We start from the raw sequence: 26,864 nt of genomic DNA, 5'->3' as shown, positions 1-26,864 counted from the left end.
ATTTACCCTCTGAAGTGTATTTTGGATTTATGAGGTACAAAGTAAGGGAATATTATTTAAAAGCCAATATGATGTTTCAAGTGCCAGAAGTTTGGTCATGTGGCAAAAGTATGCAGAGAAGAAAGAAGATGTGGAGGAGACCATGAATCAGAATCAGAAATCCTTTATTAATCCCTTGCGGGAAATTGTTGAAATGAATATGGTGGAATATGGTGAATGTGGAGAGAGAGTACATCCAAAATGCTGTAATTGTGGTGGGGGGCATAGCGCTGCATACTGGGGATGTGAGGTCATGAAAAGGGAAGGAGGAAATCTACAATGTTAAGATGAATTAGAGGATGTCTTATGCAGAGGCACTGAAAAGAGTAGATAATATGAAAACCCACAACAAAAACAAGAAATGCTTAAAGAAAAAGAGAAAAAGACATGGGAGGAGAAGAGAGATTTTATTGTTTTTATTGCAGGTTCAATAAATGCAAACAGCAGTGGTTAAATCGAAAACAGAATGAATTCAAATCATTACTAAGGCAGCAGTGCAACACTTGGATATGGTGGGACTAAGGTGGGAGGAAATAAGAGATGAGTAAGATGAGCTCCTAAACAATTAATGTTCATTGTCCTTCTATATCAAATAAGGGTTATTATTATTATTATTATTATTATTATTAATAATAAAAATAACAACTTTCTATAAAAACCTCATGTTACAGGTCCACCAGAGACAGGCGGTCTGAGAGCTGCAGCGTCGTTCTCCAGGTCGAGAAGAGAACGGATGTGACGTCACTGACTGTCGCGACTTCTAGCCAAGCGGCAACCTCCCCAGCTCTCGGGGTGAAGCCAATGCGGAAGTGCAAAACGTTGCAGTACCACCAGTAGCCGCCAGGATGTGGTGACGGAAGTCGGCAAACTTCAATCAGCCCTAATGCAAGTGAATGGAGAAAAATCCCGACTTTGGAGCCTTATATCTCGAAAGTCTTCCCGAGGATACACATTTTTTATGGTCTCATGTGTCAGATATGGCTCACGCTCACACTGTGAGGGGGGTGAAAAAAATTCTAGGGCTCTAGATTGTAAAATATAAGCATTTTAGAAATCAGCGGGCCGGGACTTCCGGAGAGCTGAATCCGTAGCTGATTGGCTGCTGCTGCTGCCGCTGGTGCTCCATGGCTAGGAGCCAATTGGAGCCCACGGTGCGACGGACACATCTGTCAATCATTCCAGTCCGTTTAGAAAAAAGGAAAATATCCAAGATGGCTGCGGCCATGAACTGGCGTCTTTTTTTATTTTAGTTTTTTAACTTTTTTAATAACAGAAAACAACACCCTATAAGGGAGACACACACAAAAAAAAACGAAAAACAAATATACAAAAAGCATACTTACATAATTACAGTATATACATACACTACCGTTCAAAAGTTTGGGGTCACCCAGACAATTTTGTGTTTTCCATAAAAACTCACATTTATTTACCACCATGTGCTGTAAAATGAACAGAAAATATAGTCAAGACATTGACAAGGTCAGAAATAATGATTTGTATTTGAAATAATAATTTGTCCCTTCAAACTTTTCTTTCGTCAAAGAATCCTCCATTTGCAGCAATTACAGCATTGCAGACCTTTGGCATTCTAGTTAATTTGTTGAGGTAATCTGGAGAAATTTCACCCCACGCTTCTAGAAGCCCCTCCCACAAGTTGGATTGGCTGGATGGGCACTTCTTGCGTACCATACGGTCAAGCTGCTCCCACAATACCTCAATGGGGTTTAGATCAGGTGACTGCGCTGGCCCCTCCATTACAGATAGAATACCAGCTGCTTGCTTCTTCTCTAAATAGTTCTTGCACAATGTTGAAGTGTGCTTTGGGTCATTGTCCTGCTGTAGGATAAAATTGTCTCCAATCAAGCGCTGTCCACAGGGTATGGCATGGTGTTGGTGATAGCTTTCCTTATTCAAAATCCCTTTTACCCTGAACAAATCTCCCACCTTACCAGCACCAAAGCAACCCCAGACCATGACGTTACCCCCACCATTCTTGATAGATGGCGTCAGGCACTCTTCCAGCATCCTTTCAGTTTTTCTGCATCTCACAAATGTTCTTCTGTGTGATCCAAACACCTCAAACTTCGATTCATCCGTCCATAACACTTTTTCCAATCTTTTTGCCCATATTAATCTTTTTCTTTTATTAGCCAGTTTCAGATATGGCTTTTTCTTTGCCACTCTGCCCTGAAGACCAGCATCCCGGAGTCGCCTCTTCAATGTAGATGTAGACACTGGCGTTTAATGAAGCTGCCAGTTGAGGACCTGTGAGGCGTCTATTTCTCAAACTAGAGACTCTAATGTACTTATCTTCTTGCTCAGTTGTGCAGCAGGGCCTCCCACTTCTCTTTCTACTCTGGTTAGAGCCTGTTTGTGCTCTCCTCTGAAGAGAGTAGTACACACCGTTGTAAGAAACCGTTGTTTCACCGCTGTTTCACCGCTGTTTCACCGTTGTTTCACCGTTGTTTCTTGGCAATTTCTCGCATGGAATAGCCTTCATTTCTAAGAACAAGAATAGACTGTCAAGTTTCACATGAAAGTTCTCTTTTTCTGGCCATTTTGAGCATTTAATCGACCCCACAAATGTGATGCTCCAGATACTCAACCTGCTCAAAGGAGGATCAGTTTTATAGCTTATCTAATTAGCTAAACTGTTTTCACAAGGGATTGCACAAGGGTTTTCTAATAATCCATTAGCCTTCTGATGCAATGAGCAAACACACTGTACCTTTAGAACACTGGAGTAATAGTTGCTGAAAATGGGCCCCTATACACTTATGTAGATATTGCACCAAAAACCATATATTTCCTGGTAGAATAGTCATTTACCACATTAGCAATGTATAGAGTGTATTTGTGATTAGTTTAAAGTTATCTTCACTGAAAAAAACTGTGATTTTCTTTAAAAAATAAGGAAATTTCTAAGTGACCCCAAACTTTTGAACGGTAGTGTATGTACAAAAGAAAAAAATGTGCAGGGGTAACTTATGTAATTCAAATCATCGCATTATATGAGTCCAAAGGATTCGCTTATCTGCAGAGTATTGATTGCCTTTTTGTTTTGAAGTCCTTTTAATGTATCAAAATAATGGCCAATTTCCATTCTAAATTGTTGAATTCGTGGTACTCTTCCATCCCATTTTGCTTTAATATTTTCCAAATAATAGTAATAGATTCAATACAAAAATTTCTTGACTTTCCAATTTTTTTTCAACATGAAGCATGATGTCTTTAATATTTAGGCATATACTGATTCTCATTTGATCTTTAACAAAAGTTTCCATGTCTGTCCAGAACATTTTAACATATGGACATTTATAGAATAAATGGAACACAGTTTCTTGCTCAGTACTACAGAATTCGCATGTTTCATCTATATCTCGAAATCTGGCAAGTATCTTTTTTTACTGGATAAATCATATGGATAATTTTAAATGAAACTTCTCTTACCTTATTGGTGACACAATATTTTTTATTGATAGTCCACGCAACCTTCCATTTGATATTTGAATTTGAATTTTTTCCTCCCTGAAAGATTTAATAGAGGGAATTGAGGTTTCCTGACAATGATTCCTAATGTAGAAGTTGTTACATTTCTTATCAGTCAAGGTTAAATGTCCCAGCATGGGTGCTGATATCTTAATACCTCGATCTGAGTCACATCCTTGGCCCAGTCTCAGAATACCCGCTGGAATTGCATCAAAAACAACTTCCTTGGGCGTAACTGGAAGTCCATATTTTCTTAAAAATTCTGTGTATGTCATTAAGTTTCCATCTTTATCTAATAATTGTCTCACCGTTAGGATACCGTGTCTCAGCCAACCATCATAATAAATAGATTTATTCTTATTTTTGATATATCTATTATTCCAAATTAAATATTTATGAGGAGAAAAATGATGTTTATACGTCAACATCCATGCTAAAAATACTTGCCTATGGAAATTACATAACTGAACAGGAATTCTGTTTAGATCGAAGTCACACTTCAGCAAAAATTCAATACTTCCAACATTTTTACAAATCAGATTTGGAATAATATACCACATGGCTTCATTTTGGCCTATGGCAAACCAATGGGTGACGTCACGGAGGCTCCGTCCATCTTTATATACAGTATGCATCTAGCTAGCTAGACTTCAGCTACATGGAGGACGACTGGAACGTTGCCGCCATGGCAACAGACACCTTTGGCATCACCGAGATGATGGCCTCCTCCACCTGTGATGTCATTTTCTCCACCGACCCTCCGGCACCACTAGTGTCGGTCTGGACTCAGTGTGATGATCCACCAACATGTGACCGAGGCGTCAACACGAATGATCTGGACGATCTGGCTGAGGTGACGATTAAACACACAATGTCACAGTTTCTGCAGAAAAAAATGACATTAAAACGTTAAGAACGTTTTCATGTCTCAGGAGTTTATGAAGATGAAGTCGACTCGAAGACGGAAGAAGAAAAGGAAACGGTGATGGATCAGAACGGTTTACAAGGATGGATCAGATGCCGGAATCATAAACCCTCATAAACCTCTGACATGTTTGTTTCCAGGCGTGCATGCAGAGCGAAGGACGTGTGTGAACACCAACAGCGAGCTCAACGAGCTGAACTGAACCTCCTCAGTTTCCAGCTGAACATGTGTCGGGTTTACTGCTGGAGACGTTTCTACGACTCAGCTGAAGGAGAACGAGCTGCGGCTCAGTGCCGGTCGGTTTCTGCATCCAGAGTCAAACTGATCTGACGTCAGTTTGACTTCTGTTACATGAAGGAACCAGCAGGAGGCACTGGTGCTACAGTACTGATGTTAACAGATGTAACAGATGGTCTGAGATCAGTGACATTCAGAGAAATTTAATTATATTGTTGCAACTTTAAACATTATAAATGTCCCTTAGTTTTATATTTTACTTTACTGTTTCAATTTTTTCTTCAGTTAAACAACTTAATTATCAGCTTTAATTATTTAAAACAAATGAATAAATGTATAAATGTCTTGAAACCTTCTAATTCATACAATAACAGGCTCATAACTTATTGTAAGAGTTTGTAGTTTCTAATCAACAGCGTGTCGTCTGTATGTGTTCAGGTCTGAACTTCCTCCAAACGTCTCCATCGTCCTCCAGAAACTGGACTCGGACTTTGCTGAGATGAAGGATCAGATCCTGGAGGGAGTTCCTCTGGAGCAGCTCAGTCCTCTGACCGTCATTTCTGATTCGATAATAACAGGAGGTGGATACGTTCCTGCTCAGGTCAGACTCACTCAAACTTTCTTCGTCTTCACATGTTTGAAGCTCAGATGTTCCAGCTGTGACCTGCTGTTTCCTATTCAGATCCTGTCTGACCTGATGACATGCCACCACAGGAAACACTTCAGCACTTCATCACATCAAGATGATGTTGTAGAAACTTTAACGTCGTCTGGTTTGATCCTTAACAGCTTCACACAAGCTCAGAGTCAAACATCTAGAGGAGGAGCCAGTGGGCGGGTAGGATGCTAACTGATGCTAACGGTAGCCTTGAACCATTTCATCCAGATATAAACCATCTTCATTTGTTCCTCAGGAAACAAAGAAAGTGAAGATAGATAAAGTCCCGGTGAAGATATCAGTGTGTCTTGTTCCTCAGGACAAAGGTAACGACATGAACTGAAACATTCTGAAGATTTAAATGATTTTTATTAAACAGACAATTAAACCACAGGAGCTGCTGCAGCAAGAGACCTGAACCTGAACGAGGCCTGGTTCGACGCTGAGGAAGACCTGGGTCCTGATGAAGACCAGGGTCCCAGTGAAGACCTGGGTCCACATGAAGACATGGATCCTCAGGAAGACCTGGGTCAGATCCAGGACCAGGCCTCAGCCTCGGTCACTAAACTAAAACCGTCGAGGTCTAAAAGCTGCAGCTCAGACGAGGTGAGAGGATCAGATCATGTGACTGTTGATCGGTAAAAGTTTTAATATCATTGATTTGTTCACTGAACAAGGTTCGTTTATAAACATTGAAACTGAATTGGTCTGTTGATTATTGATGTTACAGATAAAACAATGAGCTGATAAATATAATAAATATACATATTAATAATAAAACTAATCATTAGTTTGTCTTTAACAAGCTGATGCGTCACTTCCTGTCTCTAGTTGTCATCAGAGCGTGTGAGCAGCGCCACCAGAAGGACAGAGGTCAGCATGGCACCCACGGCGATGGGAACCTGCGTCGCCTGTCACTACGGCACCATGGGAAGCTTCGACGCGCTGATGTCACAGCTGACATGCAGTGATAATGCATTGATAGATGGCTTAGCCGTGGCCTCAAGCTCCACTGTAAGAAATCTAGGAGTTATCTTTGACCAGGACATGTCCTTTAACTCGCACATTGCAAATATTTCAAAGACTGCATTCTTTCACCTCCGAAATATCGCAAAGATTAGGCACATCCTGAGTCAGAAAGATGCAGAAAAATTAGTCCATGCATTCATTACATCTAGACTGGATTACTGTAACTCCCTTCTATCAGGCTGCCCCAGTAAATCCATAAAAACTCTCCAGCTAATCCAGAACGCTGCAGCACGACTACTGACAAGAACCAGCATGAGAGACCATATTTCTCCTGTTCTGGCTTCTCTACATTGGCTACCTGTAAAATTCAGGATAGATTTTAAAATTCTCCTCCTCACTTATAAAGCCCTGAACGGTCAGGCACCATCCTATCTTAAAGAGTTAATAGTACCCTATTATCCCACCAGAACTTTGCGTTCCCAAAATGCAGGGCTACTTGTGGTTCCTAGAGTCCTCAAAAGTAGACTGGGAACCAGAGCCTTTAGTTATCAAGCTCCTCTGCTATGGAACCATCTTCCGGTTTCGGTCCGGGAGGCGGACACCCTCTCTATATTTAAGAGTAGACTAAAAACTTTCCTCTTTGATAAAGCTTATAGTTAGGGCTGGCCTAGGCCGGCCCCTAGTTATGCTGCTATAGGCTTAGACTGCCGGGGGCCCTCCCATGACGCACTGAGCTCTTTCTTCCTCTCCCTCTCCTTCTGCACACATTCATGTCCCATTAATGCATATTACTAACTCAACTTCTTCCCTGGAGTCCCTGTGCTTTCTTGTCCCGCAGATTCCTAGCGATCATGACTGGACCTCCTGCTGCGGTCCTGCTGTCGTCCTGCTCAAAACCTACTGCAATTACTACTGTTTAGTCATAATCTGATTTAAATCTGTTAAGACTCAGTACAGCTACTACCATTATTGTCACTACCATTGTTATCAAAGGCTCCACCCACACGACAGACATGCAATCATCGACGCCATGATGGAGCTGAAGGTTCAGTACGGCGCCGCCCTGACACGACTTCCTATTACAACTGTCACAGACATGACATCACAGCTGCTGAGGGCAGAGGACGCCACGCTGCCGTGATGTCACAGGGAGACGTGATGTCACAGTTATTTAGTCAAGTTTATGTTAGAAACATCAGAAAGTTTCACTTTAATACAAAGTTTTGCAGTTTGGTTTGATTCTTGTTTAAATGAAACAGGTTGATCAGCTGTTGGTGTCGGGTCGTGTCCAGTCTAAAATAATAATAAAAGACTGATGATGTAATGCTGAGTCAACTGTTGTTCTCTGTGTGAACAGGTTGAACTGGAGAACAGAGTCTGTGGACACAACAAACTCTGAAACCTGAGGGTGACGTGATGAGAGTTACACTGAGCAGCTGTAACTTTACAGTCAACATGTGATCAGTTGTAATGTGATCAATTGAGGTTCATCAGGCTCCTTCAACTGTTGATAAACTTCAGGTCCTCGTGTAGTTTCACCATCCTGTAGGTGGAGTATTATTGTGTCTTAAAACCGAAGTTTCAGGCCACTTAGACTAAAAATCAAAGTTATTAGCTGTGTTCAGTTGTTCAAAAACTTCTTATTGGTGTCCAAAAAATCATCAACAGGAGTCAGAGTTCTGGGCAGCAAGAAGACTTTAATGCCAGCAAAAAAGGAGAGACGTTCAAAATATGCACAAGATACACCTGAAGAGCTCTGAACTCTGATGGTGAGAGACCCTACCTTTATACTCCTTTAGCGTGGGAGCGTTTCTATTCCCACTGTCCTTATTTTTGTCTTTCACCAGTAGTTCTTTGCACTTGTTCTGTCCCTAATGTTTTAATGAGTTGTTACTTTATTTGGACTCACCTGTATTGGTTTTTTTTTTAAATACATATGAATTTCTCCTACACAAACAATCATGGGAAAGGGTCTGCATCTAAAAAATACAACAGGCACGCTAGACTTTTAGCTGGCACTCATCATTACCCACAGGTGCACTTATATAACAGAGAGTGTGATGGTTTTGGTTGGGGAAGATTGAAACTGAGCCAAACTGTCCAGATGCTGTCTCGGTATTCTCCTGTTGTCACATCATCACACAGCAGTTACATAACTCAAAGAGTTATAATCTCACAATATAACCTGTAAATATTTGTAGACCTTATATATTGGTAAATATATGTAGACCATATGCGTCTTTACTGACAATCTAACACACAATGTATTTATCATATTCCAGCATTAGTCAGCATTGTGTATATTTGAGTGTGTATATGTGATACATAGTATCAGTGCGAAACTCCCCACTTGAAAGGCAGCTAATTTCGGGAGGACTTTAAAGGATTCCACTCATCTCACTTGTGTGTCACTTTTTACTTCTTTCTTTTTATTTTGAAAGTCAGATGCAATTGTGGATAGTCAGGTGAAAAACCTTTAAACACAAACAAAAGAAGATGAAACAAGACAAACACAATCAGTGAAACACATACAAGAGTTAAATACTTAATCTTTAAATAACCAAAAAATAAACCCTGTAAACAAGTAGCAAGTAATAAATATCCCAAGTAAATAAATTTAACACAGTACCCAGTAAACATCTTCAATATTCATTGTGGACTTGATTTAACCATATGATTGTAAGATTTTAGCTATGCAATAAATCATCAGCTCTCCAGGATAAATCCAAATACATGACACTTTTACTGCATTCAACCATGCAATAAGTTTTTTATTACATTAATTCAACATGATCCCAACCATCAATATTCTATAGCTCCCAGTTAAATCATCCAAGTGGCTTGCTCACCAATGGATCCCAGCAGTGCAACAAACAAGGCCAAGAAAATGCAAAGAGCTCACCGGCTGCGTCTCCCCCGAAAGCCCAGCTCTGCACAAAACAGTTTCGGTGTTCTAGTCCAAATCTCAGTCACTTCTCATGTTGCATGCTCCCACTGCTGCTCTGGGGTGATTTGAGTGTGACTTCAAACTCAGTTGATTAACAAACCACCCTCTCCTGGTGCACTCATCCTGGTGCATTCAGGCTGAGAGAGGCACTCAGCATGGTGTATCAAGGCTGGAGGGGTGTGGCCCACAGTCCAGCTCAACACCTCCCACCTGATCTTTCCAAGGAAACCGCTGGAATGATCACAAACCATGGAGCACTTGTGGTCAGAGTTTCCCTCCTGAGCATCCTGCCAACCAGTCGCCGGACGGCCCGATGAAGTATTGTGGACCATTGCTTCAGCAAGATCTCATTCAGATGAAATGCATAGCCTTTGTGGAGACCAGTCAGTCCAAACACTATATTGGTGTGATGTCGCACATAATTTTACAATAACAACGATAATGTGGTGACTCAGTCAAGGTGTAGTTATGACTCTCAAACAATGCAAATGAAAATCAAATTGATTGACACTGCCAACTGACAAAAGATATGATTTATGTTTGTTTTCTGTAGCTAACTACTCATTATCTGGCAGCAAAGCCAAAGCTCAGTTATATTCAGGGTTTTTTCTACATTGTCTATTAACTTGATCCAATCTAAAGATACCATGATTTTTAGTTTGATACAGGAAGGTTTTTCAGAACTAAACACTATTTACATGCTACCTTTTGTAGCTTCACTTCAGAATTCCTTTATTTATCCCTGGAGGGAAGTTCTTGTTCATTCTTGTTCACTTGTTCATTGTTGTAGAAATTAAATAGTCTAATTGTTGATCTGTTGAACTTGGAGATCAGAGGACCACTGACTGTCTGTCAACTTGTACACTAGATATGTTTTGATGTTAGTGAGACCAACTGATCTTGGAAATGTACATTATTGTTTATATTACAACTCTAAACTAATTTGTAGTTTATGAAACTGGCTGCAGTGTAAATGTATTGTCAGAATATTGTCATTGTGTAAAACAGGAAATAAAATGTAACATGATACACTCTTGCTGACTTTTTATTTCAAAACAATGTTTAATTTGAAATATTTAAGAACAGAATCAACATTTTACAAAAAAAAAATCCTGCTGTGAGTCATTATTTTGTTCTTTTATGTGAAAACGTTTTCCCTCTTGCTTTTCACTTTTTCTTTACATCATCTTTTTTTCCTCTCTCCTGCTCCATGTTGTCCTCTTCTCCTCAGACACCCCCCCTCCTCTTTCACTGCCTCTTCTTCACCTGGTCCTTTTCTCCTTGGACACCCTCTCCCTGCTTTGACCTCTTTGTCTCCATGTTGTCCTCTTCTCCTCAGACACCTCCCCTCCTCTTTCACTGCCTCTTCTTCACCTGGTCCTTTTCTCCTTGGACACCCTCTCCCTGCTTTGACCTCTTTGTCTCCATGTTGTCCTCTTCTCCTCAGACACCTCCCCTCCTCTTTCACTGCCTCTTCTTCACCTGGTCCTTTTCTCCTTGGACACCCTCTCCCTGCTTTGACCTCTTTGTCTCCATGTTGTCCTCTTCTCCTCAGACACCTCCCCTCCTCTTTCACTGCCTCTTCTTCACCTGGTCCTTTTCTCCTTGGACACCCTCTCCCTGCTTTGACCTCTTTGTCTCCATGTTGTCCTCTTCTCCTCAGACACCTCCCCTCCTCTTTCACTGCCTCTTCTTCACCTGGTCCTTTTCTCTTTGGACACCCTCTCCCTGCTTTGACCTCTTTGTCTCCATGTTGTCCTCTTCTCCTCAGACACCTCCCCTCCTCTTTCACTGCCTCTTCTTCACCTGGTCCTTTTCTCTTTGGACACCCTCTCCCTGCTTTGACCTCTTTGTCTCCATGTTGTCCTCTTCTCCTCAGACACCTCCCCTCCTCTTTCACTGCCTCTTCTTCACCTGGTCCTTTTCTCCTTGGACACCCTCTCCCTGCTTTGACCTCTTTGTCTCCATGTTGTCCTCTTCTCCTCAGACACCTCCCCTCCTCTTTCACTGCCTCTTCTCCACCTGGTCCTTTTCTCTTTGGACACCCCCTCTCCTTTGTCACTTCTTCTCCATGTCGTTCTTCTTGCCTCTGATGTTCCTCCTGCTGTTTCTCTCTTTTTTCCTCGCAGATATTTCTTTCCTCCTCCTCACATGCTGCCACCTGTTGGTCAATATGTTTTTTGTTGCAGGTCTTTCTCTTTCTCTTGAACAGCTCACTTTGATGAAAAATTATTTCCAACCCTGATGATGGCTTTGGACAAATGTTCTGAGAATATTTTGCCAGGACTTCAGCTGTGGCTGGGCTTACATAAGCCTGATTCATCTGAGGAAAAAAATAAAAAATAAACACTAACAGGTTCTCAAGTAAAATACACCAATACTGATCTTCAGATATGTGTCAAGTGCACAAGAATTTTAGCTTTATATAATATTTTATTTGCATCTTCGTATTTTATTTGTATCTTCGTTATGTTACTTTATTTATAATTTATCTGTACTGTGAAATGGAGCACTGCAATCCAAGAATTTTCCTCAAGAGATTAATAAAGGATTCTGATTCTGATTCTTTTTTAGACATGATAAACCTGTCTCTAGTTACAGGTTATGTACCTCAGTCATTTAAATTAGCTGTAGTTAAACCTCTTCTGAAAAAGCCTACTCTAGATCCAGGCATATTGGCAAACTGTAGACCCATTTCTAACCTTGCACAAGAATAGCCTATAACAGAAGCTCATTACTCGGACTATGAAAAAAATCTTTCTGGAGTTAATCTGGTTGTGGAACTCGAAACACTCAGCGAGCTAGGCATCCTACATCGGGAAGACCAAGGAGCCTGCAAGGCAGTGGACTCTCCTCCCACCACCAGCCGACATTGGAGGTGGCGAAAGCGGTATGAGAGACCCAGCACGTGCCGCAAGAGGTGTGCTAGACCCAGCAAGTGGGGCAAACAAGCGGGTATCAGCGCCAGGCTAAAAGCAAACCCATACAGACCTGCACTTCCTTCCATCCTGGAAAACAAAATGGACTGCCTCAGACTGAATTTAACCACACAAAGAAAGGTGAGGAAATGCAATTTTGATCCCGTGTGTAATGATTTACATAGTGTGATTGACAATAAAGTTCACTTTGACTTATAGTGCCTCTATAAACCCACTCGGTCGAGGCAGATCACCTCCCCCCCCCAACCTGAGTCTGGTTCTGCTCGAGGTTTTTGTCTCTTAAAGGAAGTTTTTCTTCTTGTCACTGTCGCCAAGTGCTGTTCATGGTGGAAACTGTTGGGTCTTTCTTTGTATATCATTTTCACACAGAGTACTGTTTAGACCTGCTCTACATGTAAAGTGCCTTGAGATAACCTGTGTTATGATTTGGCATTATGTTAATAAAACTGACTTGAAGACGTACACCCACCTGTGAAGGGACTTGTACGGCCACAGCCATCTTTGCCTTTTTTGAGATTTCCTACAGACAGAAAAAACCCATGTTATCAGATACACAAAATAGTGAAGATAGTGAATAGTGAAGTTTATACATATCAGTGGCTTAAATGTGGAAATTTGTTCAACCAAATGTAGATTTACCAACAATTTCTCTTCTTAACTCCATTGTAATCACTAATCATAACTAAAAATGAAACACTACTGTGACTATTACTGAATTGGAGCTCTCACCAGACTGTTACTGGGTGTGTGTGCAGGCCTTTTCTTTCGCAGCTGGATAAACCTTGGCTTCACACTGGCCTCCTTTCGCTCCTCCACTGATGACTCCTCCTGCTGTCTCTCTCTTTCCTCCTCACAGGTCTTTCTCTCCACTGATGACTCCTCCTGCTGTCTCTCTCTTTCCTCCTCACAGGTCTTTCTCTCCACTGATGACTCCTCCTGCTGTCTCTCTCTTTCCTCCTCACAGGTCTTTCTCTCCTCCTCTGATGACTCCTCCTGCTGTCTCTCTCTTTCCTCCTCACAGGTCTTTCTCTCCACTGATGACTCCTCTTGCTGTCTCTCTCTTTCCTCCTCACAGGTCTTTCTCTCCACTGATGACTCCTCCTGCTGTCTCTCTCTTTCCTCCTCACAGGTCTTTCTCTCCTCCACTGATGACTCCTCCTGCTGTCTCTCTCTTTCCTCCTCACAGGTCTTTCTCTCCACTGATGACTCCTCCTGCTGTCTCTCTCTTTCCTCCTCACAGGTCTTTCTCTCCTCCTCTGATGACTCCTCCTGCTGTCTCTCTCTTTCCTCCTCACAGGTCTTTCTCTCCACTGATGACTCCTCCTGCTGTCTCTCTCTTTCCTCCTCACAGGTCTTTCTCTCCTCCTCTGATGACTCCTCCTGCTGTCTCTCTCTTTCCTCCTCACAGGTCTTTCTCTCCACTGATGACTCCTCCTGCTGTCTCTCTCTTTCCTCCTCACAGGTCTTTCTCTCCACTGATGACTCCTCTTGCTGTCTCTCTCTTTCCTCCTCACAGGTCTTTCTCTCCTCCTCTGATGACTCCTCCTGCTGTCTCTCTCTTTCCTCCTCACAGGTCTTTCTCTCCACTGATGACTCCTCTTGCTGTCTCTCTCTTTCCTCCTCACAGGTCTTTCTCTCCTCCTCTGATGACTCCTCCTGCTGTCTCTCTCTTTCCTCCTCACAGGTCTTTCTCTCCTCCTCTGATGACTCCTCCTGCTGTCTCTCTCTTTCCTCCTCACAGGTCTTTCTCTCCTCCTCTGATGACTCCTCCTGCTGTCTCTCTCTTTCCTCCTCACAGGTCTTTCTCTCCACTGATGACTCCTCCTGCTGTCTCTCTCTTTCCTCCTCACAGGTCTTTCTCTCCTCCTCTGATGACTCCTCCTGCTGTCTCTCTCTTTCCTCCTCACAGGTCTTTCTCTCCACTGATGACTCCTCCTGCTGTCTCTCTCTTTCCTCCTCACAGGTCTTTCTCTCCTCCTCTGATGACTCCTCCTGCTGTCTCTCTCTTTCCTCCTCACAGGTCTTTCTCTCCTCCTCTGATGACTCCTCCTGCTGTCTCTCTCTTTCCTCCTCACAGGTCTTTCTCTCCTCCGTGGTGTCACACAGCTTTGTCTTTCGATGAACATTCTGTGAAGGTTGTGCCAAGGTTTTAGCTGTGACTGACCTTACATAAGCCTGCTTCATCTTACAAAAATTTCTCAATGAAAATCTACCAATTCCAGATCTTCGGTTTTGTTTATTGTGGTGTACACCTACCCGGGGAGGGATTTGTGCAGTCATCTTTGCCTTTTTTGTCATTTCCTACAGACAGAAAAACTCATATTATCAGATCGACAAAATAGTGACGGACAAGTTTCTATATATCAGTGGCTTCAATGTGGATTGTTTTTCTCCCCAGCTCTGCTGTTGTTAGTTATCATACTTGAAAATTAAATGTTATTGTCATTTAGAATTGCAGCAACCTTCAAACAGAATAATGAGGAAGATAACAGAGATTAGGTAAATTATGGCTGGTGTTGGAACAGACCCCACAAGTGCACATGCCACAGATAAGGTGTCAGCCAAATAATCTATATGTCAGCATAATGATGGGTGACATGACACTAACATGGAACAGAAAACACTGATAGTAGCGCTGAACATCCAGCATGTTCATCATCTCAGGAGATAATGGCTCATTGCGTCCACGTATGTGATGCTGTGTACGCAAGTGTTGACATCATTGATTAGGAGCCTACACACCCGAATAGGCAAGATCCGCCCAAAACACGACAGCAGATTCCAGGGAGGACCAATCATCACGGATCACCTGCGACCAATCCAAAGAAGCAACGTCTTTCTTATCTTTGTATTAAACTACTGGGCCAAGGAGGAAGCCTACAGAAGTGGGGATCGGGCCCTGTACAGGCAAGCCAGGAACCAGCTGACCAAGGAGTTCAAAGTGGCCAAGAAGAGCTATAGTGAGAGCAGCAACTGACCAACTACAGGAGTCCATCCCCCCACCCTGCAGAAAACCCCAACAGGCATCCTACATCGGGAAGACCAAGGAGCCTGCAAGGCAGTGGACTCTCCTCCCACCACCAGCCGACATTGGAGGTGGCGAAAGCGGTATGAGAGACCCAGCACGTGCCGCAAGAGGTGTGCTAGACCCAGCAAGTGGGGCAAACAAGCGGGTATCAGCGCCAGGCTAAAAGCAAACCCATACAGACCTGCACTTCCTTCCATCCTGGAAAACAAAATGGACTGCCTCAGACTGAATTTAACCACACAAAGAAAGGTGAGAGACTGCAACGCCATCATCCTCACTGAGACGTGGCTTAACCACATCGTTCCGGACAGCGCCATTCAGGTGGACGGACTAACAACATTCCAGGCGGGTAGGAGTCATGCTCTCAGTGGTAAATCTCGGGGAGGTGGAGTGTGTATTTTCATCAATAACAACTGGTGTGCAAAGGTTGTAGTTGTCACAAGTTACTGTTATGAGGACATTGAATTACTAACACTTTTTTGTCTATGCTGCTTCTGCACTTTGCACTTTCATATTGCACTTTATTATCACTACATATTATCATAGGCTACCTCAGACTTCCTTTTGACAGGTAATGTATGTAGGTATGTGTGTGTCCACTGTCTTGTCTCTCTGTGTATCTTGTGTTTATGGATATAGTGTTGATACCGCATACACTTTATGCTATATGTGTGTGTTGTAAATATGTGTCAAATGTTAAATGCTAAATGTTAGATTGCACTTTTGGAGTTTTGAGGAAATGCAATTTTGATCCCGTGTGTAATGATTTACATAGTGTGATTGACAATAAAGTTCACTTTGACTTATAGTGCCTCTATAAACCCACTCGGTCGAGGCAGATGACCCCCCCCCCCCCCAACCTGAGTCTGGTTCTGCTCGAGGTTTTTGTCTCTTAAAGGAAGTTTTTCTTCTTGTCACTGTCGCCAAGTGCTGTTCATGGTGGAAACTGTTGGGTCTTTCTTTGTATATCATTTTCACACAGAGTACTGTTTAGACCTGCTCTACATGTAAAGTGCCTTGAGATAACCTGTGTTATGATTTGGCATTATGTTAATAAAACTGACTTGAAAACGTACACCCACCTGTGAAAGGACTTGTACGGCCACAGCCATCTTTGCCTTTTTTGAGATTTCCTACAGACAGAAAAAACCCATGTTATCAGATACACAAAATAGTGAAGATAGTGAATAGTGAAGTTTATACATATCAGTGGCTTAAATGTGGAAATTTGTTCAACCAAATTTAGATTTACCAACAATTTCTCTTCTTAACTCCATTGTAATCACTAATCATAACTAAAAATGAAACACTACCGTGACTATTACTGAATTGGAGCTCTCACCAGACTGTTACTGGGTGTGTGTGCAGGCCTTTTCTTTCGCAGCTGGATAAACCTTGGCTTCACACTGGCCTCCTTTCGCTCCTCCACTGATGACTCCTCCTGCTGTCTCTCTCTTTCCTCCTCACAGGTCTTTCTCTCCTCCGTGGTGTCACACAGCTTTGTCTTTCGATGAACATTCTGTGAAGGTTGTACCAAGGTTTTAGCTGGGACTGACCTTACATAAGCCTGCTTCATCTTACAAAAATTTCTCAATGAAAATCTACCAATTCCAGATCTTTGGTTTTGTTTATTGTGGTGTACACCTACCCGGGGAGGGATTTGTGCAGTCATCTTTGCCTTTTTTGTCATTTCCTACAGACAGAAAAACTCATATTATCAGATCGACAAAATAGTGACGGACAAGTTTCTATATATCAGTGGCTTCAATGTGGATTGTTTTTCTCCCCAGCTCTGCTGTTGTTAGTTATCATACTTAAAAATTAAATGTTATTGTCATTTAGAATTGCAGCAACCTTCAAACAGAATAATGAGGAAGATAACAGAGATTAGGTAAATTATGGCTGGTGTTGGAACAGACCCCACAAGTGCACATGCCACAGATAAGGTGTCAGCCATATCAGTGGCTTAAATGTGGAAATTTGTTCAACCAAATTTAGATTTACCAACAATTTCTCTTCTTAACTCCATTGTAATCACTAATCATAACTAAAAATGAAACACTACCGTGACTATTACTGAATTGGAGCTCTCACCAGACTGTTACTGGGTGTGTGTGCAGGCCTTTTCTTTCGCAGCTGGATAAACCTTGGCTTCACACTGGCCTCCTTTCGCTCCTCCACTGATGACTCCTCCTGCTGTCTCTCTCTTTCCTCCTCACAGGTCTTTCTCTCCTCCGTGGTGTCACACAGCTTTGTCTTTCGATGAACATTCTGTGAAGGTTGTACCAAGGTTTTAGCTGGGACTGACCTTACATAAGCCTGCTTCATCTTACAAAAATTTCTCAATGAAAATCTACCAATTCCAGATCTTTGGTTTTGTTTATTGTGGTGTACACCTACCCGGGGAGGGATTTGTGCAGTCATCTTTGCCTTTTTTGTCATTTCCTACAGACAGAAAAACTCATATTATCAGATCGACAAAATAGTGACGGCCAAGCAAGCCAGGAACCAGCTGACCAAGGAGTTCAAAGTGGCCAAGAGGAGCTATAGTGAGAGCAGCAACTGACCAACTACAGGAGTCCATCCCCCCATCCTGCAGAAAACCCCAACAGGCTGTACGAAGTATCCCCCTGCTTCAAACACTCCATCATCACCCCAGTTCCCAAGAAGCCCTCCATCACTGGAATAAATGCCTACAGGCCCATCGCCCTGACGTCTGTAGTCATGAAATCCTTTGAGAGACTGGTGTTGAACCACCTGAAGGGCGTCACAGGCCCCTTGCTGGATCCCCTGCAGTTTGCCTACAGGGCAAATAGGTCGGCAGATGATGCTGTCAACATGGGACTGCACTACATCCTGCAGCACCTCGACTCCCCCGGATCATATGCAAGGATCCTGTTCAACACCATCGCCCCCGAAATCCTCCAATACAAGCTCACCCAGTTCACGGTGCCTGCCCCCACCTGTCAGTGGATCACCAGCTTCCTGACTGACAGGAGGCAGCAGGTGAGGCTGGGGAGCATCACATCAAGCACCTGGACTATCAGCACCAGCGCCCCCCAGGGGTGTGTCTGTCCCCGATGCTCTTCTCCCTCCCCGACTGCACCTCAGGGCCCCCGTCTGTGAAACTCCTGAGTTTACAGATGATACCACCACCATTGGTCTAACCCGGGACGGTGATGAGTCTGCTTACAGACAGGAGGTGGAGCTGGAGCTGGTCCACTGGTGAAGTCGGAACCACCTGGAGCTGAACACGCTCAAGACTGTGAAGATGACAGTGGACTTCAGGAGAAGCCCCCCCCCCTCACCATCCTCAACAACACAGTGTAGACCGTGGACACCTTCAAGTTTCTGGGAACCACAATCTCCTGGACCTGAAGTGGACCTCCCACATAGACACTGTCCGGAAAAAGGCCCAGCAGAGGTTGTATTTCCTGAGACAGCTCAGGAAGTTCAACTTGCCACAGGAACTGCTGATCATCTTCTACACTGCCATCATCCAGTCTGTCCTGTGCACAGCCATCACTGTGTGGTTTGGATCAGCCACCAAACAGGACAGGATCAGACTGCAACAGAGAATCAGGTCAGCAGAGAGGATCATCGGGGCCAACCTGCCTTCCATCCAGGACCTTTATCGGTCCAGGGTCAGGAAATGGGCAGGCCACAAACTTTTTGAACCCCTCCCCTCTGGAAGGCGCTACAGAGCACTGTACGCCAAGACCACCAGACACAAAGACAGTTTCTACCCCCAGGCTGTCACTCTGGTCAACTGCAATAGTCAGAGTGTCAGGAAATGAACACAAACAGTAAAAAAAACCCACTGCACTAAACTGTCCTCACTGTACAGTTGTAATATTTCTAATATTTTGTGTCTTTTCACACAGTATTTTTGTATTCATACCGTACAATTGTAAATAGTCTGTCTATCCATGTAAATACTACACGTCTATTTTTTGTTCCTCTTACCCCTCTAACTTATTCCCCCCCCCCCCGTACATTGAGCAATGGCAACCCGAAAACACATTCCCTGTTTTTCCTTGTAAAAACCTGGCCAATAAACCTGATTCTGATTCTGAAATGTGTTCAACGAAATTTGGTTGAGCTCCAGTGTGACTCTTATCATACTTAATGCCAGTGTCTTTAAAGTGGGACAATTCAATTTGACAGATAAAGTCTGCAATTTTGCATTCTGTGAATGCAAAAGGAAAAATGATGACATAAATAAGAGCAAAGGAGAAATACTACTAGAATTTAGAATTGCAACAACCTTCAAACAGAAAAATTTGGCGGATATTACAGATTAGGGAAATTATGGCTAGTTTGATTTCACTTCCTCTCCTTACCTCCACTGTTGTCACTTATATCATCATCATGAAATGTTATTGTCATGGTTATGACTGGGTGGGACTGGTTTACTAAACTGGAGCTCTCACCTGACTGTTCCTGGGTGTGGGTGCAGGCCATTTCTTTCGCAGCTGGGGAACCCTTCGCTTCACACTTGTCTCTTCTTCCTCCTCCTCCTCTTCCTCCTCTTCTTCTTCTGTTCCATTCTTTGGGGGCTGCCAATCAACTGACCCCTCATCTTCAGAGGAGCTCAGCTCAGAGCTCTGATTTAATGAGACAAAGAGTTATTTTTCTCACTTAGGACACAAACATTATTCTAAGCACAGAAACTACTAAAGACAACTCTTGCCAGTCTGTTCCTGGGTGTGGGTGCAGGCCATTTCTTTCGCAGCTGGGGAACCCTTCGCTTCACACTGGTCTCTTCTTCCTCCTCCTCCTCTTCCTCCTCTTCTTCTTCTGTTCCATTCTTTGGGGGCTGCCAATCAACTGACCCCTCATCTTCAGAGGAGCTCAGCTCAGAGCTCTGATTTAATGAGACAAAGAGTTATTTTTCTCACTTAGGACACAAACATTATTCTAAGCACAGAAACTACTAAAGACAACTCTTGCCAATCTGTTCCTGGGTGTAGGTGCAGGCCATTTCTTTCGCAGCTGGGGAACCCTTCGCTTCACACTGGTCTCTTCTTCCTCCTCCTCCTCTTCCTCCTCTTCTTCTTCTGTTCCATTCTTTGGGGGCTGCCAATCAACTGACCCCTCATCTTCAGAGGAGCTCAGCTCAGAGCCCTGATTTAATGAGACAAAGAGTTATTTTTCTTACTTAGGACACAAACATTATTCTAAGCACAGAAACTACTAAAGACAACTCTTGCCAGTCTGTTCCTGGGTGTAGGTGCAGGCCATTTCTTTCGCAGCTGGGGAACCCTTCGCTTCACACTGGTCTCTTCTTCCTCCTCCTCCTCTTCCTCCTCTTCTTCTTCTGTTCCATTCTTTGGGGGCCAATCATCTGACCCCTCATCATCAGACGAGCTCACCATCTGTTTTAGATAAGATGAAATGATCTTTTTCTCACTCACTTACCCTATACACTGAAACTGATGAAGACGACTCGTACTGATCTTTGACTGGCTGAGGATAGCTCTTTCTTGTGTAAGTTTAGAACCCTTCCAGTCACCTGCTGCTTGTTTCCATGGTTCTTCTTTTCAGGTTCTTGCATGCCCTTCCTTGTGTCCTCCTGAGGTGATTCTGTCACCACCTCGTCATAGTCTGCACCTGCCCTCTTGCTCCTCTCTTTCTTCTTCTTTTCCTTATCTGCATAGCTTGACACTGCCATCATCGTCAATGCTCTGCTCTGAACTGTGTACGCTGTCGGGTCATCCGCTGTAAAATGAAAGGTTAAAATCATAAACTGATACTATTCAAGCCAACAGAATTGTTTTTCAATTTTTTATGCTGATGTAACCTTGGTAAAATCTTTTGGCTGTTTGGGGATCATGGCACATGAATGATGCTACCCTCTCATATTTTTCAAGTCCCAGCTGCCGCTTGGCCTGATGGGAGAAATCATGCACAAAGTACATAAGATAAAAATGTTGCACCTTGTAATAATAATAATAATAAAGACTTTAAAGGAACAAAAATGTGTCTTACAAAAGTGGCAACAGAAGAACGTAACATATTGAATGTGGGGCCAGGACCCAGATTCAGTCCTTCCCAGGCACCCTTAAAATACTCTGGGAGTTTCAACAAGGGCCCTCCAACAGTGGTATGAAAAAACGTGGATGCCTCTGAGCCTCCCTCAATTTGACCACGAAGTCTGTTGTAACGCCTGAACCAGGCATACTCCTCTGGTTTCAGTGGTATGGCTGCTTGCCCAAAGTATCTCTGGGTTTTGTGCTCCTGAATCTATTTTTAAAAGACATTTGATTAGTGTTTCTAGCTAAGGTGTTAAACAATAGATGCATGTTGTGTTCACTTGTTTCATTTTAATATTTGTACTTACACGAATGACACGACAACCTCTTGTAGTCTTTTCAGCAGTCTTGACCTCTTTCACGGTCATGTTGGTGATTACTCCCTTCCGATGTCCAGTTGTTGCAATGAGAAACCCACCAAGTAGTCCAAAAAACAGTCTGAGTTTCCTTATGTTATGTGGTTCCTTCGCAAGATCATCTTTTAAAGAAGAGGAACAACATTTTATGCATGAGCGTTCAAAGACAGTCACTTTTAGGTCTGGAGCTGATTTAGCAACTCTATTTTCCACTACCATAACCCACCAAACAATAATTCTGTACAAATTGGAAGACACCCTAGTTAGCAGACAGCACATAGGCATGGACCCAGTTTCTAAATAGTCAATCTAAAATCTTGAAGGGCTCCTCAACACAATTTGATTGAATATACATAGTACCAATTTATCTCAAGGAAATTCAATCGAATGCAACTGGACTTAGTTATTTGTCTTTGAAGACGTTTCACCTCTCATCCAAGAGGCTTCATCAGTTCATGCTCGCTTGACTAGCCTGGGACTAGTCCTAGCCTAGTCAAGGTTCTTCGAAGACAAATAACCAAGTCCAGTTGCATTCGATTGAATTTCCTTGAGATAAATTGGTACTATGTATATTCAATCAAATTGTGTTGAGGAGCCCTTCAAGATTTTAGATTGACTATTTAGAAACTGGGTCCATGCCTATGTGCTGTCTGCTAACTAGGGTGTCTTCCAATTTGTACAGAATTATTGTTTGGTGGGTTATGGTAGTGGAAAATAGAGTTGCTAAATCAGCTCCAGACCTAAAAGTGACTGTCTTTGAACGCTCATGCATAAAATGTTGTTCCTCTTCTTTAAAAGATGATCTTGCGAAGGAACCACATAACATAAGGAAACTCAGACTGTTTTTTGGACTACTTGGTGGGTTTCTCATTGCAACAACTGGACATCGGAAGGGAGTAATCACCAACATGACCGTGAAAGAGGTCAAGACTGCTGAAAAGACTACAAGAGGTTGTCGTGTCATTCGTGTAAGTACAAATATTAAAATGAAACAAGTGAACACAACATGCATCTATTGTTTAACACCTTAGCTAGAAACACTAATCAAATGTCTTTTAAAAATAGATTCAGGAGCACAAAACCCAGAGATACTTTGGGCAAGCAGCCATACCACTGAAACCAGAGGAGTATGCCTGGTTCAGGCGTTACAACAGACTTCGTGGTCAAATTGAGGGAGGCTCAGAGGCATCCACGTTTTTTCATACCACTGTTGGAGGGCCCTTGTTGAAACTCCCAGAGTATTTTAAGGGTGCCTGGGAAGGACTGAATCTGGGTCCTGGCCCCACATTCAATATGTTACGTTCTTCTGTTGCCACTTTTGTAAGACACATTTTTGTTCCTTTAAAGTCTTTATTATTATTATTATTACAAGGTGCAACATTTTTATCTTATGTACTTTGTGCATGATTTCTCCCATCAGGCCAAGCGGCAGCTGGGACTTGAAAAATATGAGAGGGTAGCATCATTCATGTGCCATGATCCCCAAACAGCCAAAAGATTTTACCAAGGTTACATCAGCATAAAAAATTGAAAAACAATTCTGTTGGCTTGAATAGTATCAGTTTATGATTTTAACCTTTCATTTTACAGCGGATGACCCGACAGCGTACACAGTTCAGAGCAGAGCATTGACGATGATGGCAGTGTCAAGCTATGCAGATAAGGAAAAGAAGAAGAAAGAGAGGAGCAAGAGGGCAGGTGCAGACTATGACGAGGTGGTGACAGAATCACCTCAGGAGGACACAAGGAAGGGCATGCAAGAACCTGAAAAGAAGAACCATGGAAACAAGCAGCAGGTGACTGGAAGGGTTCTAAACTTACACAAGAAAGAGCTATCCTCAGCCAGTCAAAGATCAGTACGAGTCGTCTTCATCAGTTTCAGTGTATAGGGTAAGTGAGTGAGAAAAAGATCATTTCATCTTATCTAAAACAGATGGTGAGCTCGTCTGATGATGAGGGGTCAGATGATTGGCCCCCAAAGAATGGAACAGAAGAAGAAGAGGAGGAAGAGGAGGAGGAGGAAGAAGAGACCAGTGTGAAGCGAAGGGTTCCCCAGCTGCGAAAGAAATGGCCTGCACCTACACCCAGGAACAGACTGGCAAGAGTTGTCTTTAGTAGTTTCTGTGCTTAGAATAATGTTTGTGTCCTAAGTAAGAAAAATAACTCTTTGTCTCATTAAATCAGGGCTCTGAGCTGAGCTCCTCTGAAGATGAGGGGTCAGTTGATTGGCAGCCCCCAAAGAATGGAACAGAAGAAGAAGAGGAGGAAGAGGAGGAGGAGGAAGAAGAGACCAGTGTGAAGCGAAGGGTTCCCCAGCTGCGAAAGAAATGGCCTGCACCTACACCCAGGAACAGATTGGCAAGAGTTGTCTTTAGTAGTTTCTGTGCTTAGAATAATGTTTGTGTCCTAAGTGAGAAAAATAACTCTTTGTCTCATTAAATCAGAGCTCTGAGCTGAGCTCCTCTGAAGATGAGGGGTCAGTTGATTGGCAGCCCCCAAAGAATGGAACAGAAGAAGAAGAGGAGGAAGAGGAGGAGGAGGAAGAAGAGACCAGTGTGAAGCGAAGGGTTCCCCAGCTGCGAAAGAAATGGCCTGCACCTACACCCAGGAACAGACTGGCAAGAGTTGTCTTTAGTAGTTTCTGTGCTTAGAATAATGTTTGTGTCCTAAGTGAGAAAAATAACTCTTTGTCTCATTAAATCAGAGCTCTGAGCTGAGCTCCTCTGAAGATGAGGGGTCAGTTGATTGGCAGCCCCCAAAGAATGGAACAGAAGAAGAAGAGGAGGAAGAGGAGGAGGAGGAAGAAGAGACAAGTGTGAAGCGAAGGGTTCCCCAGCTGCGAAAGAAATGGCCTGCACCCACACCCAGGAACAGACTGGTGAGAGCTCCAGTTTAGTAAACCAGTCCCACCCAGTCATAACCATGACAATAACATTTCATGATGATGATATAAGTGACAACAGTGGAGGTAAGGAGAGGAAGTGAAATCAAACTAGCCATAATTTCCCTAATCTGTAATATCCGCCAAATTTTTCTGTTTGAAGGTTGTTGCAATTCTAAATTCTAGTAGTATTTCTCCTTTGCTCTTATTTATGTCATCATTTTTCCTTTTGCATTCACAGAATGCAAAATTGCAGACTTTATCTGTCAAATTGAATTGTCCCACTTTAAAGACACTGGCATTAAGTATGATAAGAGTCACACTGGAGCTCAACCAAATTTCGTTGAACACATTTCAGAATCAGAATCAGGTTTATTGGCCAGGTTTTTACAAGGAAAAACAGGGAATGTGTTTTCGGGTTGCCATTGCTCAATGTACGGGGGGGGGGGGAATAAGTTAGAGGGGTAAGAGGAACAAAAAATAGACGTGTAGTATTTACATGGATAGACAGACTATTTACAATTGTACGGTATGAATACAAAAATACTGTGTGAAAAGACACAAAATATTAGAAATATTACAACTGTACAGTGAGGACAGTTTAGTGCAGTGGGTTTTTTTTACTGTTTGTGTTCATTTCCTGACACTCTGACTATTGCAGTTGACCAGAGTGACAGCCTGGGGGTAGAAACTGTCTTTGTGTCTGGTGGTCTTGGCGTACAGTGCTCTGTAGCGCCTTCCAGAGGGGAGGGGTTCAAAAAGTTTGTGGCCTGCCCATTTCCTGACCCTGGACCGATAAAGGTCCTGGATGGAAGGCAGGTTGGCCCCGATGATCCTCTCTGCTGACCTGATTCTCTGTTGCAGTCTGATCCTGTCCTGTTTGGTGGCTGATCCAAACCACACAGTGATGGCTGTGCACAGGACAGACTGGATGATGGCAGTGTAGAAGATGATCAGCAGTTCCTGTGGCAAGTTGAACTTCCTGAGCTGTCTCAGGAAATACAACCTCTGCTGGGCCTTTTTCCGGACAGTGTCTATGTGGGAGGTCCACTTCAGGTCCAGGAGATTGTGGTTCCCAGAAACTTGAAGGTGTCCACGGTCTACACTGTGTTGTTGAGGATGGTGAGGGGGGGGGGCTTCTCCTGAAGTCCACTGTCATCTTCACAGTCTTGAGCGTGTTCAGCTCCAGGTGGTTCCGACTTCACCAGTGGACCAGCTCCAGCTCCACCTCCTGTCTGTAAGCAGACTCATCACCGTCCCGGGTTAGACCAATGGTGGTGGTATCATCTGTAAACTCAGGAGTTTCACAGACGGGGGCCCTGAGGTGCAGTCGGGGAGGGAGAAGAGCATCGGGGACAGACACACCCCTGGGGGGCGCTGGTGCTGATAGTCCAGGTGCTTGATGTGATGCTCCCCAGCCTCACCTGCTGCCTCCTGTCAGTCAGGAAGCTGGTGATCCACTGACAGGTGGGGGCAGGCACCGTGAACTGGGTGAGCTTGTATTGGAGGATTTCGGGGGCGATGGTGTTGAACAGGATCCTTGCATATGATCCGGGGGAGTCGAGGTGCTGCAGGATGTAGTGCAGTCCCATGTTGACAGCATCATCTGCCGACCTATTTGCCCTGTAGGCAAACTGCAGGGGATCCAGCAAGGGGCCTGTGACGCCCTTCAGGTGGTTCAACACCAGTCTCTCAAAGGATTTCATGACTACAGACGTCAGGGCGATGGGCCTGTAGGCATTTATTCCAGTGATGGAGGGCTTCTTGGGAACTGGGGTGATGATGGAGTGTTTGAAGCAGGGGGATACTTCGTACAGCCTGTTGGGGTTTTCTGCAGGATGGGGGGATGGACTCCTGTAGTTGGTCAGTTGCTGCTCTCACTATAGCTCCTCTTGGCCACTTTGAACTCCTTGGTCAGCTGGTTCCTGGCTTGCTTGGCCGTCACTATTTTGTCGATCTGATAATATGAGTTTTTCTGTCTGTAGGAAATGACAAAAAAGGCAAAGATGACTGCACAAATCCCTCCCCGGGTAGGTGTACACCACAATAAACAAAACCAAAGATCTGGAATTGGTAGATTTTCATTGAGAAATTTTTGTAAGATGAAGCAGGCTTATGTAAGGTCAGTCACAGCTAAAACCTTGGCACAACCTTCACAGAATGTTCATCGAAAGACAAAGCTGTGTGACACCACGGAGGAGAGAAAGACCTGTGAGGAGGAAAGAGAGAGACAGCAGGAGGAGTCATCAGTGGAGGAGCGAAAGGAGGCCAGTGTGAAGCCAAGGTTTATCCAGCTGCGAAAGAAAAGGCCTGCACACACACCCAGTAACAGTCTGGTGAGAGCTCCAATTCAGTAAT

The 26,864-nt window shown here is 43.5% G+C and overlaps 5 protein-coding genes across 6 annotated transcripts; 2 read left to right on the top strand and 3 right to left on the bottom strand.

Annotated features, from left to right (window-relative positions):
- Positions 1-2,188: 2,188 nt before the first annotated feature.
- LOC124055944 lies at positions 2,189-4,186 on the bottom strand. The gene is made up of 3 exons (XM_046382970.1): positions 3,493-4,186; positions 2,513-2,544; positions 2,189-2,457 (listed from the first exon to the last, which is right to left on the bottom strand). Exons 1-3 carry the CDS (start codon positions 4,164-4,166, stop codon positions 2,189-2,191), a joined length of 975 nt encoding a protein of 324 aa, XP_046238926.1. The 5' UTR covers positions 4,167-4,186.
- Positions 4,054-7,650, top strand: LOC124055942 (RNA-binding protein 44-like). 2 transcript variants are annotated; one of them, XM_046382968.1, is made up of 9 exons: positions 4,054-4,384; positions 4,464-4,513; positions 4,597-4,752; positions 5,132-5,294; positions 5,376-5,531; positions 5,617-5,677; positions 5,746-5,957; positions 6,183-6,315; positions 7,314-7,650. In XM_046382968.1, exons 1-9 carry the CDS (start codon positions 4,190-4,192, stop codon positions 7,352-7,354), a joined length of 1,167 nt encoding a protein of 388 aa, XP_046238924.1. In that variant the 5' UTR covers positions 4,054-4,189; the 3' UTR covers positions 7,355-7,650. The 2 variants fall into 2 exon arrangements, with proteins under 2 accessions (XP_046238924.1, XP_046238923.1); XM_046382967.1 differs by having other exon boundaries at positions 5,608-5,677.
- A 2,655-nt stretch (positions 7,651-10,305) lies between these two features.
- LOC124055943 (collagen alpha-2(VI) chain-like) lies at positions 10,306-13,122 on the bottom strand. The gene is made up of 3 exons (XM_046382969.1): positions 12,936-13,122; positions 12,676-12,726; positions 10,306-11,590 (listed from the first exon to the last, which is right to left on the bottom strand). The coding sequence occupies exons 2-3, from the start codon at positions 12,703-12,705 to the stop codon at positions 10,451-10,453; spliced, it is 1,170 nt and encodes a 389-aa protein (XP_046238925.1). The 5' UTR covers positions 12,706-12,726; positions 12,936-13,122; the 3' UTR covers positions 10,306-10,450.
- Positions 13,123-20,414: 7,292 nt separating this feature from the next.
- LOC124055941 lies at positions 20,415-21,910 on the bottom strand. The gene is made up of 5 exons (XM_046382966.1): positions 21,578-21,910; positions 21,226-21,480; positions 21,038-21,125; positions 20,750-20,955; positions 20,415-20,612 (listed from the first exon to the last, which is right to left on the bottom strand). Exons 1-5 carry the CDS (start codon positions 21,908-21,910, stop codon positions 20,415-20,417), a joined length of 1,080 nt encoding a protein of 359 aa, XP_046238922.1.
- Positions 21,911-22,260: 350 nt separating this feature from the next.
- Positions 22,261-23,756, top strand: LOC124055940. The gene is made up of 5 exons (XM_046382964.1): positions 22,261-22,593; positions 22,691-22,945; positions 23,046-23,133; positions 23,216-23,421; positions 23,559-23,756. Exons 1-5 carry the CDS (start codon positions 22,261-22,263, stop codon positions 23,754-23,756), a joined length of 1,080 nt encoding a protein of 359 aa, XP_046238920.1.
- The last annotated feature ends 3,108 nt before the right edge of the window (positions 23,757-26,864 follow it).

Source organism: Scatophagus argus, unplaced genomic scaffold (genome assembly GCF_020382885.2).
Source record: "Scatophagus argus isolate fScaArg1 unplaced genomic scaffold, fScaArg1.pri scaffold_29_ctg1, whole genome shotgun sequence".
NCBI lineage: Eukaryota > Metazoa > Chordata > Actinopteri > Scatophagidae > Scatophagus > Scatophagus argus.
The sequence above is the reverse complement of the archived record's forward strand: the minus strand, read 5'-3'. Positions and strand labels throughout refer to the sequence as shown.